This window comes from Meleagris gallopavo, chromosome 1 (genome assembly GCF_905368555.1).
Source record: "Meleagris gallopavo chromosome 1, MGAL_WU_HG_1.1, whole genome shotgun sequence".
Lineage (NCBI taxonomy): Eukaryota > Metazoa > Chordata > Aves > Galliformes > Phasianidae > Meleagris > Meleagris gallopavo.
This window is the reverse complement of record NC_139404.1, coordinates 177,374,321-177,388,083: the sequence shown is the minus strand read 5'-3', so window position 1 is coordinate 177,388,083 and position 13,763 is coordinate 177,374,321. Positions and strand designations below refer to the sequence as shown.

Sequence of the window (13,763 nt, the reverse complement as noted above, 5' to 3'; positions counted from 1 at the left end):
ATTTTGTGCAGAGTCTGTGACATCCAACACAGCCTCTGCTGAGGACAGTGCTTTGTGAGATGTGTCAGCCACAACTCCTTGTCTTTCAATTCGTAGACTCATAAGAACAGCAGAATCACAGCATGGCTTGGGTTGGACAGTCCTTAAAGCTCACCCACTTCTAACCTCCAGCTGTGGGCAGGACTGCCACCCACCAGATCAAGTTGCCCAGGGCCCCATCCAACCTGGCCTTGTGTGCCTCCAGAGATGCATGCTCACCCTCTGCAGGCATTTAAGATCTAAACAGCTTCTATTTTTTTCTCACTACTACAGGGCTGTCTCATCCATTGCAGCATTATTCAGGCTCCCTCAGACTGTCAAGAAACATGTGGCAGTGCAGCATGTTAGGGAGGTGGAGCAGCAGGTACTCCAGAATGGTTCTGCCAAACAAACAGAAGCAGAAGTTTTTAAATTTTCTAGGGTTTGTATTTCCCTACAAACTTTGCTACTGGAAGATCTTTTAGGTGACTAGCACTATTCATATTGTTCCTTTCACAAATCACTCCTTGGTGGTTGAATTCTCTTACCTTTCAAAAGCCAGATGAGGAGGTGTTCATACAGAACATGGCAAGTCAGTGAGGCAAAAGCTAGTGGCTTGCTGTCACCCTGTGTGTCCCTTCTGCTATTAGCAGCTTGCTGTCATCCTGTGTATCCCTTCTGCTGTGCAGAGCTATGGGCTCGGGAGGGACCTCGTGGAAATTGCTGATCTCCTCGTGTGCATGGGGACAGAACCTGGACCAGAGCCATCTGACTTGTACTTAGAAATGTCCACTGAGGAGATTCCAAATAATTTCTAGGCAGATTGTCCCATTAGTCAGTTAGAAAGCCTTTTCTAGCATATTGCTCAACTGTTTCTCATGCATTTTGTGCTGACTTTGCCATCACTGCTCAGTGGGACTGCTGTGGGCTGACCGGGGCCGGGAGCCAAGCACCCACCCAGCTGTTTGCTCACCACCACCCCACAGCGGGACTGGGGAAAAACAGGAGGAACAAGAGCAAGAAAACTCAAAATAAGGGCAGGGAAATTGCTTACCAAGTAGAATTGCAGGCAAAAAAGGCTGGAACCAGCTGTGTGCAGCATGGGGCAGCCCCAGCCCGTCCTCTCAAAAGCCACCTCTGCAGCCTCCCCAGGACCATGAGGGCCCAATGGCTGATAGATGTGCTCTGTTTTAATTACATGCGATGTGCTGAAGACAGTTTTGTTCCTCCATAGGCTTGTTTATCCTAGATTAACTGAATGCACTTTTTCCAGCGTTTCCCCATAGGTCTCATTTTGCTTTCCTTTGGATTTTTTCCAGTTTTCCTGTGTGTTTCATGTTCTGCAGTGCCTGAAATTGGATGTGGAAGTCAGACGAGGCGTCACCTACCTTTAGAAAATGAAATAATTACATCTCTCACTTTACCTCAGACAGTTATTGCACAACGGCTGCACTTCTTTTGTTTTGCTTGTGTCTGATCATATTCTGCTGAACTTGCTCGCCTCCATGGTTTTTTAATACACAATTAATTTCACCTTCCTAAGTGCAGTACTAAGCAAATTCTTAGTTTTCTTTTGTTGACTGTTCTTTTAGTGTCTCCAGTTTGCCTGAGCTGTGCTGTAGAGTGCCTGGTTTTGGAATCCTTCTCCTCTGTCTGAGCTTAAGGGAAGCTCCTGCTGGGCTCTGCCACCATGCCCTCAGGGCTCACTATTTGTTGCCAGCATTTCCTAAGAAATTTGCACTTTTCCATGTCGGCATTTCAGCTGTCCCATATCAAGTCTCCATGATGGCTGTTATATGCCAGATTTTTGGTTGGGCTGTGAGGATTTTTAACACTCTGCTTATGTTTTTCCTTATTCGCCAGTCTGCAAAGAGATGCAGACAGTACTCTGCAGATTCACTATCCTTCTCCCATGCCATACAATTGATGGCAGTATTTGATCAGAGCTCAGACTGACCCCTGCTTGCCTTAAGAAACTCCGGAGCACGTGGATAATGTGACATTGGGTGGGAGATGTGTGCTTCACTGTGTTCCGTGTGCACTCAGAGAAAAGCAAAGTCATATAATAAGGAAATTTAATGTGTGTTTCAGCCATGGGAACAAAGAAGTCTTTTCCTGTCGAGGAATCAAATTGGCAGTAGATTGGTTTTTGGAAAGAGGCCACAAAGATGTTACCGTGTTCGTGCCAGCGTGGAGGAAAGAACAGTCAAGACCTGATGCCCTTATCACGGGTAAGCTCTGCTCTGCCTTCACTGGCTTATGGGATGCTTTGTTCAATGTGAGTGCTACTGGGCAAATTGTTAGAAATGTAAGACTGCAATAAAAGGTATCTTTGGTGCACCAACTTCATTGCAGTCTTCAGGAAAGAAAAGGGCAAAGTAGTGCCCTCTCCACATCTTCTTTCTCTGTTCGCCTTCTAAATTTTTCTTTAATGCTGCTCCTGATGTCTTCAGGGACGTAATTGCCATTTTTAAATCTGTTACGCCCGTGTAGCCTTGGCAGCAAAGAGGTTTGAAGGCTGTGATTCACGGAATGATCTTTCTTGTGGTGAGCAGAGTCTGCCAGCCTGCCCTGTCTGCAGTCACCTGCAGTGAGTCACTGCCCTGCACTGGGAGCAAAGCGAATGATCCCGGCAGAGTGGAACAGTTCCCATTTGGAACATTACTGTTAACGAGTGAGAAGCCTGCTGATTTATTTATTTTTTTCACTTTGAATGTGTTTACCCTCCAAACAGTTTGATGTAGATGCAGTTGTTTCTTTATCCAGCTTCTTGATTCCCTATGAAGACTGGGGGGTTGTCTTCCTGCTGCTGTGAAGTTGAAACAGAGGAGAATCAGAATTTTTTTTTTTATTATTATTATTTTTTAACTTTTTAAGCATGCCTTTAAAGCTACCTTTAAAGGAAGGGAAGCTTATGAGAATAGTAGTGATGGCTACTTAAAGAATATGGAATCCACGTTTTGATTTCCACGTGCATTTCTGAATATCTAGAAAGACTTTTCCAGTGCTTCATTTCATTTGCTTGCTTGTTACTAGAACATACCTTGTTCAGGCGAAAAATGGATTTGGAAAGGTATTGTTAGCCCTCATCACAGGTAGTGTGGGGTCTTTCCCTTGAAAGAGAACATATACTTTGGTAAACATTTGATATAGCCTATTGCAAAGGCAATAAAGAAAGCCATAACCTGAGAAAGAAGATGGATTAACCTGTCTCAAGGCTTGAGCTGGTCTTGGTCAGGTCATTTCACTATATTAGTGTTTGAGGTATGAGAAGAGCATTGGCTAAGTAATAAGGATATTTTTATATATATACTTATGTAATTATATACTTACATATATACTTATATACTTATATATACTTATATATATATATAATACTTAGAGTTGAAATGTAGCATTTGCTAGAGCTGTGGCTAGGACTAGAATCCCAAAAAGGAGTTTTGAGAAAGCAGAAATTCTTAGGGTCGACTATTTTTCTACCAATGGAAAATGAATTTGCTGTGTGTCGTCAGGGAGCTGGTAAATGGGAGGCAAATCAAAGAAGAATCACAGAATCATGTATTTTCCTTCGTCTCTGCTGCGAAGCAGGAGTTCTTCAGCTTTCTTAGCAGGATGCAGGGTGCCTGCTTGCTGCCAGCCTGCAGAAGCACACTGTGCTGACACTCCATTTCCAGAGATACTGAAACATGTGACCACCTGGAATTTTGTCAAAGTCTGAAATGACTGATGTGGGAATGGCTTTACGCTGCCCATATTTGTGAGGAGCTTCTTGGTCTAAACAACAGCTGCATTTTTCTTATTACTACCTGCCATTTATCTAGACGTGACAGATATTTTGTTCTTTCTTAATGGGGAAAAAATTGCCATCCTTTAGACTCTTACATATCATTTGCTGCATGGGGGAAAAACGACTGCAGAAAGACTGGACATCATTTTAATCTTGTGGCTTTTCTAGTGAGCAGATAATGTTGGCCTGAAATATATATTGCTTATTTGTAATATTAATGCTGTATTTCTTCCTGTTGGAGACTTTTTTTTCAGTATGGAACATTTTCCCTGTCAGGTTTCTTTCACTGCACAATTGTTATTTGAGATCTAAATCATTGTTAAGAGCCATGACTCATAAAGAGTGTGTGTCTTCTGCAGTTTTAGGAGTTGCCTAGCTTTCTGTTTATTTTTCTTTCATAGCATTTTTCTTCCATAGCTTGTCTGCTGTGAGGAGACTGGTAGCCAGTACAAGTGACCCAAGGTGGGGATGCCCCAGTGCTTAGCACAAAATGACATCTTAAGCCTTCTTAGGAGATGTTTTAAGTTTAGGTAAAGCCTGAGTGTTTATAAAGAATGCAGGTTTTCTAATCCTTGTGGGTACTGTTAGTAGTCACTCCGTGTTTCGATTTGTTGTGGGTGTTGTGTTTGTATTCTTTTGAGTATTGTCAGTTGGCTGCTGACTGTAACTTCGAGTATCACACATCAGACTCCTTCTGCTGGAATATAACCTTTTAAGACATGGTTATAAATGCTTCCTAAAATCTAACGTCTTTGGAGATAAGACAAATACATTTTCATTTTATTTCTTCTTCAACTTTTGATTCTTTTTCTTTGTAGATCAGGAAATCTTGCGTAAATTAGAGAAAGAGAAGATTCTTGTATTCACACCGTCCCGCCGAGTGCAAGGGAGAAGGGTGGTGTGCTACGATGACCGATTTATAGTGAAGTTGGCCTTTGAGTCAGATGGCATCATTGTGTCTAATGATAACTACAGGGATCTAGCAAATGAAAAGCCTGAGTGGAAGAAGTTCATAGATGAACGCTTGCTAATGTATTCGTTTGTTAATGACAAGTAAGTCATTTTATCCTTGTATGTGCCTCTAAAATAACAGTTTGAAGATTTGTATGAATTTGTTATCTTCCACCAAAATCATTAAGTACATGTAAGAAAACAAAAGGAATAGTTAGTCATGTTTTTGGTATTGTGAGTAAAAGTACTTGAACTCTGCTTCTTTGCTTTTTTGTAGCAATGTTTTTATATTTTCACTGTAAAATTGTTTGCCTCTTCTAGTGTATACCAAAGTGTATGCTGTATTTTATGTGTGCTAATGTGTCATACTTAAATTCTTCTGATGTACTGAGCCAGCAGTTTTGAGAACCTATGGCTCCAAAACCATGAAGTCATAGAGCAGCCCAGTTTGGGATGGACCCACTTACAGTTACTGTTGGTGGCTTTTTGTTGTGGGATAGGCAGTGCTGCAGCAGAAAGTCGATCTTGTGCAGCTGTGGTACAGTGACATCAAAAGCTGCAAGAAAACAGCTCTCAGAGTACCCAAACATAAAGATGTTAGCATGGCAGGCTATAGCATCAGGAGGTTCTTGTTTATTGCAGGAGGAATGTGAAAAGGCATTTGCTTCTGTAATACTTCTTTTTGTTGCTTTATAGATTTATGCCTCCTGATGATCCTCTTGGCCGCCATGGCCCAAGTCTGGATAATTTTCTTAGGAAGAAGCCTATTGTGCCAGAACATAAGAAGCAGCCGTGTCCGTATGGTAATTTGATTTTCTACTCATCAGCTTTCTGTACTGCTGGAACTGGTGACTCAGCCCCTGCTTTATTTTAATGCTGCCAGAATTAAAACTTTTAGATGGAGGTTTTTACATTATTGTCTTATCCTGAGAATGTTTGAAATGATGAGCACTGGAGTTATTGCAGGCTGAAGGGATTTTTTTAATGTGCTGGTTAAAGAGCATTTCTATCTACCAGTTGAACTAAAGGAGCTATTCATCAGTCTTTGGTAGAGAGAGATCTAAAACAACACCTGGATTCTTCAGGCTCTGGAAAGCTATTTTGTAATGGACTTTTGGCCAGATAATGGATTGAGGTTCCTCAAGTTCAGCTGCTGGCCATCTTAACTGAGCTGAACGTCTACTGCTTTTATGGCTCCATAACATTCACATTAAGTTTCCCACTTGTATATCTTCTTAGCACAGTACACCAAGTGCCTGCATATACACTGGTGACGTGTTCAGCTCAAAATGTGTCTGGTAGTGTTGGTCTGTGTTCTGAAGCAGTTGCTGCAGAGCACTACCACTGCCTCTTTTACCCATAGTACAAGAAAGGAGATCTTAAATCTCACCCTGCATCACACAAAACCATTTGCAAGATCTTCATAGAATCATAGAACCAGAGAATGATTTGGGTTGGAAGGGACCTTAAAGATCATCTGGTTCCAACCCCCTGCTATAAGTGGGGACACTTCCCACTATACGTTACTGAAAGCCCTGTCCAGCCTGGCCTTGAACACCAGGGATAGACCATACATAGCTTCCCTGGGCAGCCTGCTCCAGTGCCTCACTGCTGGCACAGTGAAGCATGTCTTCCTAACATCTAACCAAAATCTACCCTCTTTCAATTTAAAGCTGTTATCCCTTGTCCTGTCACTGCATGTCCTTGTAAAAAGTCCTTCCCCAGACTTCTTGTAGGCCCCTTTAGGTACTGGATGGCTGCTATAATATTCACTGGAGTCTTCTCCAGGCTGAATGGCTCCAACTCTCTCAACACGTCTTCTTAGGGAAGGTGCCCTCTGATCAGTCTTTCAAGTTGTGAGTAAAACTTTAAATGAGAAGCATTTCCGTTGTTTCATGATTCAGACTTTTTGTTTCTTGTTTTTTTCTTGCTGATATTTTTTTAAATCTCATTATATTTGTCTTGACAGGGAAGAAATGTACCTATGGACACAAATGCAAATACTATCATCCAGAAAGGGGAAATCAGCCTCAGCGATCTGTAGCTGATGAACTTCGTGCCATGTCTAGAAGTACAGCTGCCAAAACTACAAGTGAAGGAGGACTGGTAAAAAGCAATAGTGTTCCCTGTAGCACTAAGAATGATGGCACTTCTGAGCTTAAGCGTGCCACTCCGAAGAGACAGTCGGATCCTAGTATAAGAACTCAAGTCTATCAAGACTTGGAGGAAAAGCTTCCCACCAAAAACAAATTAGAAACCAGGTCTGTACCTTCGTTAGTTAGTATACCAAGTTCCTCTGCTGCAAAACCCCAAAGTACTGCACCTTTAACCAACGGCCTTCCATCTGGAGTTCATTTTCCACCTCAGGATCAAAGACCACAGGGACAGTATCCTACAGTGATGATGGCAACCAAAAATCACGGAACACCAATGCCTTACGACCAGTATCCAAAATGCGAGTCTCCGGTAGATGTAGGGTATTACTCTATGCTGAATGCATATCCAAGTCTGAGTATATCTGGTCCACGCAGTCCTGAAAGGCGCTTCTCCTTGGACACAGATTACAGGATTAGCTCTGTAGCTTCTGACTGCAGTAGTGAAGGGAGCGTTAGTTGTGGCAGCAGTGATTCCTATGTGGGTTACAGCGATCGCTCGTACATGAGCTCACCTGACCCACAGCTGGAGGAGAACTTGAAGTGCCAACATATGCACCCGCATGGCCGCCTTAACTCTCAGCCATTCCTACAGAGCTACCACGAGCCTCTAACACGAGTGCAAAGTTATAGTCACGAAGAACCAAAGCATCACCACAAACCTCCAATTCCGTATATGGCTGTGCATTTCCAGCATCCAAGCATCGGTGCTCGTTCTAGTTGTCCAAATGACTACTCTGCGTCTCAGAGTTCGTCGCACTCAAAGACCATGCACATGGGGAGAGCCCTTGTGTCCACGAGGATAGATAGCATTTCAGACTCACGTTTGTACGATAATTCTCCGTTGAGACACAGAAAGCCTTTTGCTGGCCAAGATGGGCTTGGAAGCTGGGACAGGCAGGGCTACGGGATGGATGCGTACGGCTACCGTCAGACCTACTCTCTGCCCAGTAACCCCACACAGCCGTGTTACGAGCAGTTTGCTTTCCAAAGCTTACCGGAGCAGCAGGACCAGACATGGCGTGTACCGTACTGTGGAATCCCTCAAGACCCCCCGAGGCACCAAGACACCAGGGAGAAGGTGTACATCAACCTGTGCAACATCTTCCCCCCTGATCTTGTGAGGATTGTCATGAAAAAGAACCCTCACGTGACAGACGCTCAGCAGCTCGCCGCAGCCATCTTAGTGGAGAAATCTCAGCTAGGTTATTGAGATGATGCATCTTTGTGGTGTCCAGTAGTTTTCAGCTCAGCTCTAACGCTGAGGGAGGTTTGCTACAATAGCATTTGGGATCTCCTTCTCAGCAAGGAGGTTATATAGTAATCCATTTATGTGAAATACTGTAATACGGAGTCTGTATGTATAGCCCCATGCATCGGAGTACCTGATACGTTTTGTGTTCTAGTTTGAAAATTTTTTAAAGGCTATTTTCATGTCTGGAGAAAGCTCCAGTTTAAATTAATATATAGAGATATATATATACAAAAATCTGTGGTCTCTGGTTATAATCTTTGGTGCATCAGGGGTTTATATGCAGCACTTTCTATCCTTGTTACATGTTGTTGCGATTTTGGGATTTGTTTTTTAACTTGCTGGATGTTCGTCCTGCATGGTGTTAAAACAACCTGCAGAGAGAGGATTTTGCTACTTCCAGCAGACAATTTTCAAGCCAAGTTTTTGAACTTTTTACAACACCGTGTTTGTTTGTTTATTTGTTTGTGGGCTTTTTTGTGTGTGTGCTATAACCTATTTATAGGAGACAAAGATTTACTACAGCACTGACTTTATTTTTTAAACAGATAATTGAGTTACCACAAATGGTGAGATGGGTAACCTTATATTAGTAATTTATAGCATGGCACTTTTCATTGCTTCCTTTATTTTGTTTAAATAGTTACATGTTCTGTTGATGCAGTTGATTGGTAAGATCAAATGCAATCAGAGGAAAAATAGGTTTTTTTTTTCCTTCTTTTTTTTTTTTACTAATTTATGGCTAAGGTGAAAGCCTTATTGCTTGGTTTTCAAAGGTGCTGAGAATTTGCAGCCTCCTTTGAGCCCAGCAGAAACTGCCAACACTCGGTACCTCCAAGAAACAGGCCGCCTTGCTTCCATCCCCACGTGCTGTTCCTGGTCAGTAGAAAGGGGCCTGACTTCCTAGGGTTCTGTTTAGATGTTTCATGTGTTTTTCTTTGTATTGCTGCACAAGTGTACCGGATAAAATACGCTTTTCATAAAATATTTACCTGTTTTTAAATGAATTTAATTATCTCAATGCAAGTTTTGTATTTAAGACACTGTTTGATTTTACTTGTTATTTATCAAGGCTGGCCTGCAAAGGGTTTGTGTGTTGAGGATATGCAACATTTATTAACTGCACTATGGTGACGATATTGTAGCTCAAAAGAATAAGTTAAACTTTTTGTCTTTCTGTTGCAGATGGGAGGGAGGGTTGGGAGAGAAGGGGCTGTGTGTGTTCCTGGCGTTAGTTCCTGGCCTGCTGCGCCGCGGGGGCCAATTCTTGCCACAGGTAGTGTAGTCTTAGCAGCAGACCGAGTGAGTCTGCTCTAGTACTAGTAAGGGATATTTCTGGTTTTAAGTCATGGGTTTTACTAGCACCTCTAAGCTTTTATATATATATACACATCTATATATATAAAATAGAAATAGATTTTGCAATTGATGTCGGTTGTACTTACATGACATAGTCAGTTGCCTACAGTTTTAGGTTTCCATCCATTGTAACATTTTTTCAGTGTTAACAAACCACTAGTTTACACTATTACTGCTGATCATTTTAGTACACTTGCTGGAATGTAAAGGCCCTGAAGAACCAGAAAGTACCTTTTACTGTTGATACAAATTGTATCTTTTTAACTGAGAACTATTTTGATTTGTAGATTTAGTAGAAACACAAACGTATGACTACAGGCTTTTGGGCAACATTTTATCTCTTATTGAAAAACTAGAGATTTCAGACGTAGAATAGATTTAGGCGAGTAAAAATAGTTATTTGTTCAGGTGTCTGTCTCAATTTCACATATTTAAAAAAAAAAAAGAAAGAAAATAAAGAAACTATTGGCATCTTCTTCCTCCTAAAATATTCATAATGCGAACTCACTAAAATAAAGGTAAAATGCTGCCTGAAAATAATGTCCAAGCACCTTTGAATACGAAGACATTTTCACTACTCGTGCGACACCGTGTGTTGCAGCGAGTAGGATTTGGGTATACAGTAAATGCTTCTAAAGAGCATTGTGCTTATAGACATATCCAATAATCTGAACCGTGTTCAGCAAACTATTTCAGGAAGTAGTGCTCCAGACGGCTCTTACTGCTGATTTGCTGTGGGATCTGCATTTGCCTGTCCGTGGGACGGCGCAGGAGCCGTCTGTGTGGCTGTAGCCTTCCCCTCGCTTTGGTTGGTGGCTGTCTGCAGGCATTGCTGGAGCGTAGGGGCTGACGTAGTGCTGATGCTGAGGTTTGGAGAGGTTTGGAGAGGTCGGTGGGTCTCATCTGGGTTGTGCACCTAAGATTTTTTTGAATGGAATTACACTTCAGTACTACACCATAGTGTAGATGCAGCTGTTTTAACAATGCAGCTATTATACCTGTGTTTTTAATGAGTTTCTACGTTTATTTATTATGTAGGGATTCGCTTCTGCCAAAAGCTGAATTCCTTGAACACGAACAGGAACGTGTGTTTGTAGTAGAGGCGTTTCATCTTCCCTATCCCATGAACATCAGAACACTCTGTGCTGTGTGCCCGGGGCTTTCTGGCTTCCAGGCTTCACATCGTACTGCTGAAGCCAACTGGAGACACGTTGTGGTGCCCAGATCTCGATGCCTCCACAGATGTTAATGCAGCACTGAACCCCTGCGAGTGTGGTGGTTGGTAGAAAATTCCCATTGTACGTTCTGTGCTTGGTGCCGAAGCACTAAAAACACTTTGAAAGTGTAAGAACAGGAGTTATGTGGTGATTGTTGATGTTGTGCAATGATGTGTTGGTTCCCTTTAGACACTCTTACGTTGGGTAAACAAAATGAATGGTGGACAAACGGTAGGGCTTGGTTCTTCCTTTGTTGTAGTTGTGAGTCTTGGAGGAAGAGGGGGAGACCGATCTGTATAGGGGGCAGTACCAGCAGTATGTGGGGAGAAGTGGTACTGGGCAGGTGGTACTTCTGGCAACGGAATTGCACTGATGCAAATTGCTGGACTTAAATGGTAAGGGGTATCTCGTCAATATTGTCTTCACTGCAAGCACTGCAGTTACAGAGGAGAACCTTCAGTTTAGCCCTGTCCCACCACTTCCCTTCGTTCGGCGTCGAGAGCCGTTGGGCTGCTTCGCAGAAGCTGTGTGTGCAAGCGGGAGCTGAGCCACCAGAGCTCCCTTGTAACAGTGTGCAGATGCACCGTGTTTGGGTGCACATCGACGTCAGGTGTCTGCATCGCTGTTCTTTATACAAGGGGTGTTGTCAGTATTTAGAGTTCTTAAATGCATCCTGTGGGCACCTGACTTTGAGCTCGGGGTGCCCGGGATGTGGCGGTATTAATTGCTATGATGTCTTTTTACAAACACCTTTAAATATTTCTTTTTTCAATACCTTACCCTTGCTTGCCAACTACTGCTAATGCGCTGGAGGTAAGACCATGTCCCTGCAGGAGCCCTGTTTTCCCTGCTATGTCTGAACTATAACTCGGTCCTCCGCTGCAAAACTGCTGTGGGGAGAGCCAGAAGCGTGCTGCGTGCATGCAACACCCCAGAAAGGAGAGCCAGCCTGGTGACACCCACAGCCTTTGGACTCTTGTTGAATTGTCCTATCTTCTTCTGGGAAAGTGGCAGCAAATGGGGAGCGCTTCTCCCAGAGTACCAAACCTGTCTGTGCACACAGAGTACCTCACATGGCCCGGACACCACGGCAAGGCGATGGGTGTGGGTCGGGGCCAGGCTGGTGCTGCTGGCTGCAGCGTGGTACGATGCTTTCCTGCTGTCTGGAGCATTTAGAAAATACCCAACTGACTTTGCATTGCTACTGAAAATTTAAAATACTGTGCAATTAAAGAGACCGTTTTTTTAATAAAAAGTAATGTAGAAATTATTTATTTTGATTTACAGTGTGACTCTTGCTAATTTATTCCTTGCTTTATAAGGCCACGGAGGAGTGTATCATTTAGTGTAGGAGCTTAAGCTGCTGAAATGAAGATAACAACAGATTAAAGCTTTAAGCTTTAAAAAATCCTGTGGTCTTGTTATGTTGTTTTTTATTTGTTTGTTTTTATAAAAGGGTTGAGGTTTTATAAGCATCAAGTCATGCATTTTATACACTCTGTAAATTATCAAGGGGTACGATTTGAGAATTTTCTCTGAATTTTAGTATATATGTGCACACTGTTTAGACTAACCATGTAACCAGCGTTAAAAGCATCTGTGTGAGGCGGTTGTTCCAGCTAGCCTCATGGTGGGGAATGGGAGGTACATTCAGATTTTATGTGTGGACGTTCCATAGCGCATTGCCCATGGTCACAGGTATCTTAAGGCTTCGTCAGGAGCTGGTATCTCGTAGCCTGATCCCACGTGCAGTGTCTCTACATGTGTGGATCATACTGGTGTCTGTGTGTTGGGGTTTGCTTTGTTACAAGGCAGTGAGGGAGCTGTCTATAAAGGCATTGTTGAATACACTGAGTTGTTAGGAGCATGCTGTAAATCATTTTCCACCTTCCATTTCCAGGTCTTAAAGGTTTGGCGTAACTTATGCTTGAACTGATTGTTACTCTGTCCTTGCACCTCTAAAGGGGAAATAACAGCAATAGTTCTCTTCCCCTCTCAGATCTAATAGCCACATGAGGAGCTGGAAGCATGCAGAAACCAAATCTGTTCATTGGCATCTCAGCACATTCATCCTTACTGTTTCACTGGTGTAACAGTCTACGCCTTCTAAAGGCAAACCTCTGTTTTTGTAGGATGAATTATTTTGTTATTCTTCACTGAAATCTGATTTAAAAGGTTAGGTTGGCTGGTTGGTTGCTTTTTATTTATGTGAACGACACTCTTAATTATTCTGGTATTTAAGAAATGTTGTGCCAGCACATTATGGAACATCGTGCAAGGAAACAGAAACACAGCTACGGCAGCAATAATTGCATTCAGTAGTTTCTTTTCCCTCATTATCTCTGTGCTCGTATTGAGTAGGTGAAGTTTTCTACAATTCTAAAGGCAGTTCTGGCAAAGCCATTAGTTAAGAGTCGTGTCGGGACTAATTGGTAAAGCAATTGTCAAATGCTCTTCGTTCCTTCATTGGTTGTTCTATGTCATTTCTGTGATGTGACTACTCGCATCTTAAAGCCACCATCTAAACCATTCCAAAAACATGTATCTGGATTCTGCTTTTAGAGAGAGAGAAAAAATAAAGATTTGTTTTCCTCACTGATGGGCTGTTTTGTTTCATACATACAAATTTTGAGAGCAGCATCGATGGCAGCAGAGCATATAGCAGCTCTGTGTCCTGACCTGCACTGCACAATGGCTCCCGTTGAGTCAATTCAACCAACAGTGCCACAACTGAGAGGTTCAAACACATGCAGTGATTACAGAGCATAAGTTCATTTTTAAGGCAGTAAATCATATTTAGTGGGCTCTTTCCAGTCCTTTCTCTTGGTGAGAGGGCTAGGGCTCTGTGGCAGTCATTGGTAGCAGAATCTGGATCAAGACTACGCACCAGCAGAGCTGCTCTGCCTTCAACTATTGCTACGCATCTACTTATCTTTAAGTGCATCACTCCAGCAGTTTATCTCAGAATTTTGCAAAGTTATTTGATGAATGCAAAGGTACCACAGAAGCTGTGGAAGCAGACTGTT

The 13,763-nt window shown here is 42.6% G+C and overlaps 1 protein-coding gene across 4 annotated transcripts in view; it reads left to right on the top strand.

Moving 5' to 3' along the window:
• The window catches only part of ZC3H12C (zinc finger CCCH-type containing 12C), a 41,075-nt gene extending 27,739 nt beyond the window's left edge, over nucleotides 1-13,336 (top strand). For all 4 annotated transcript variants that reach the window (XM_085216238.1, XM_085216240.1, XM_085216241.1 and 1 more), the window contains exons 3-6: nucleotides 2,110-2,249; nucleotides 4,624-4,858; nucleotides 5,453-5,559; nucleotides 6,726-13,336. In XM_085216238.1, coding sequence (XP_085072364.1) covers nucleotides 2,110-2,249; nucleotides 4,624-4,858; nucleotides 5,453-5,559; nucleotides 6,726-8,122 — 1,879 coding nt within the window. In that variant the 3' untranslated portion in view covers nucleotides 8,123-13,336. The remainder of the gene's footprint in view (nucleotides 1-2,109; nucleotides 2,250-4,623; nucleotides 4,859-5,452; nucleotides 5,560-6,725) is intronic.
• The last annotated feature ends 427 nt before the right edge of the window (nucleotides 13,337-13,763 follow it).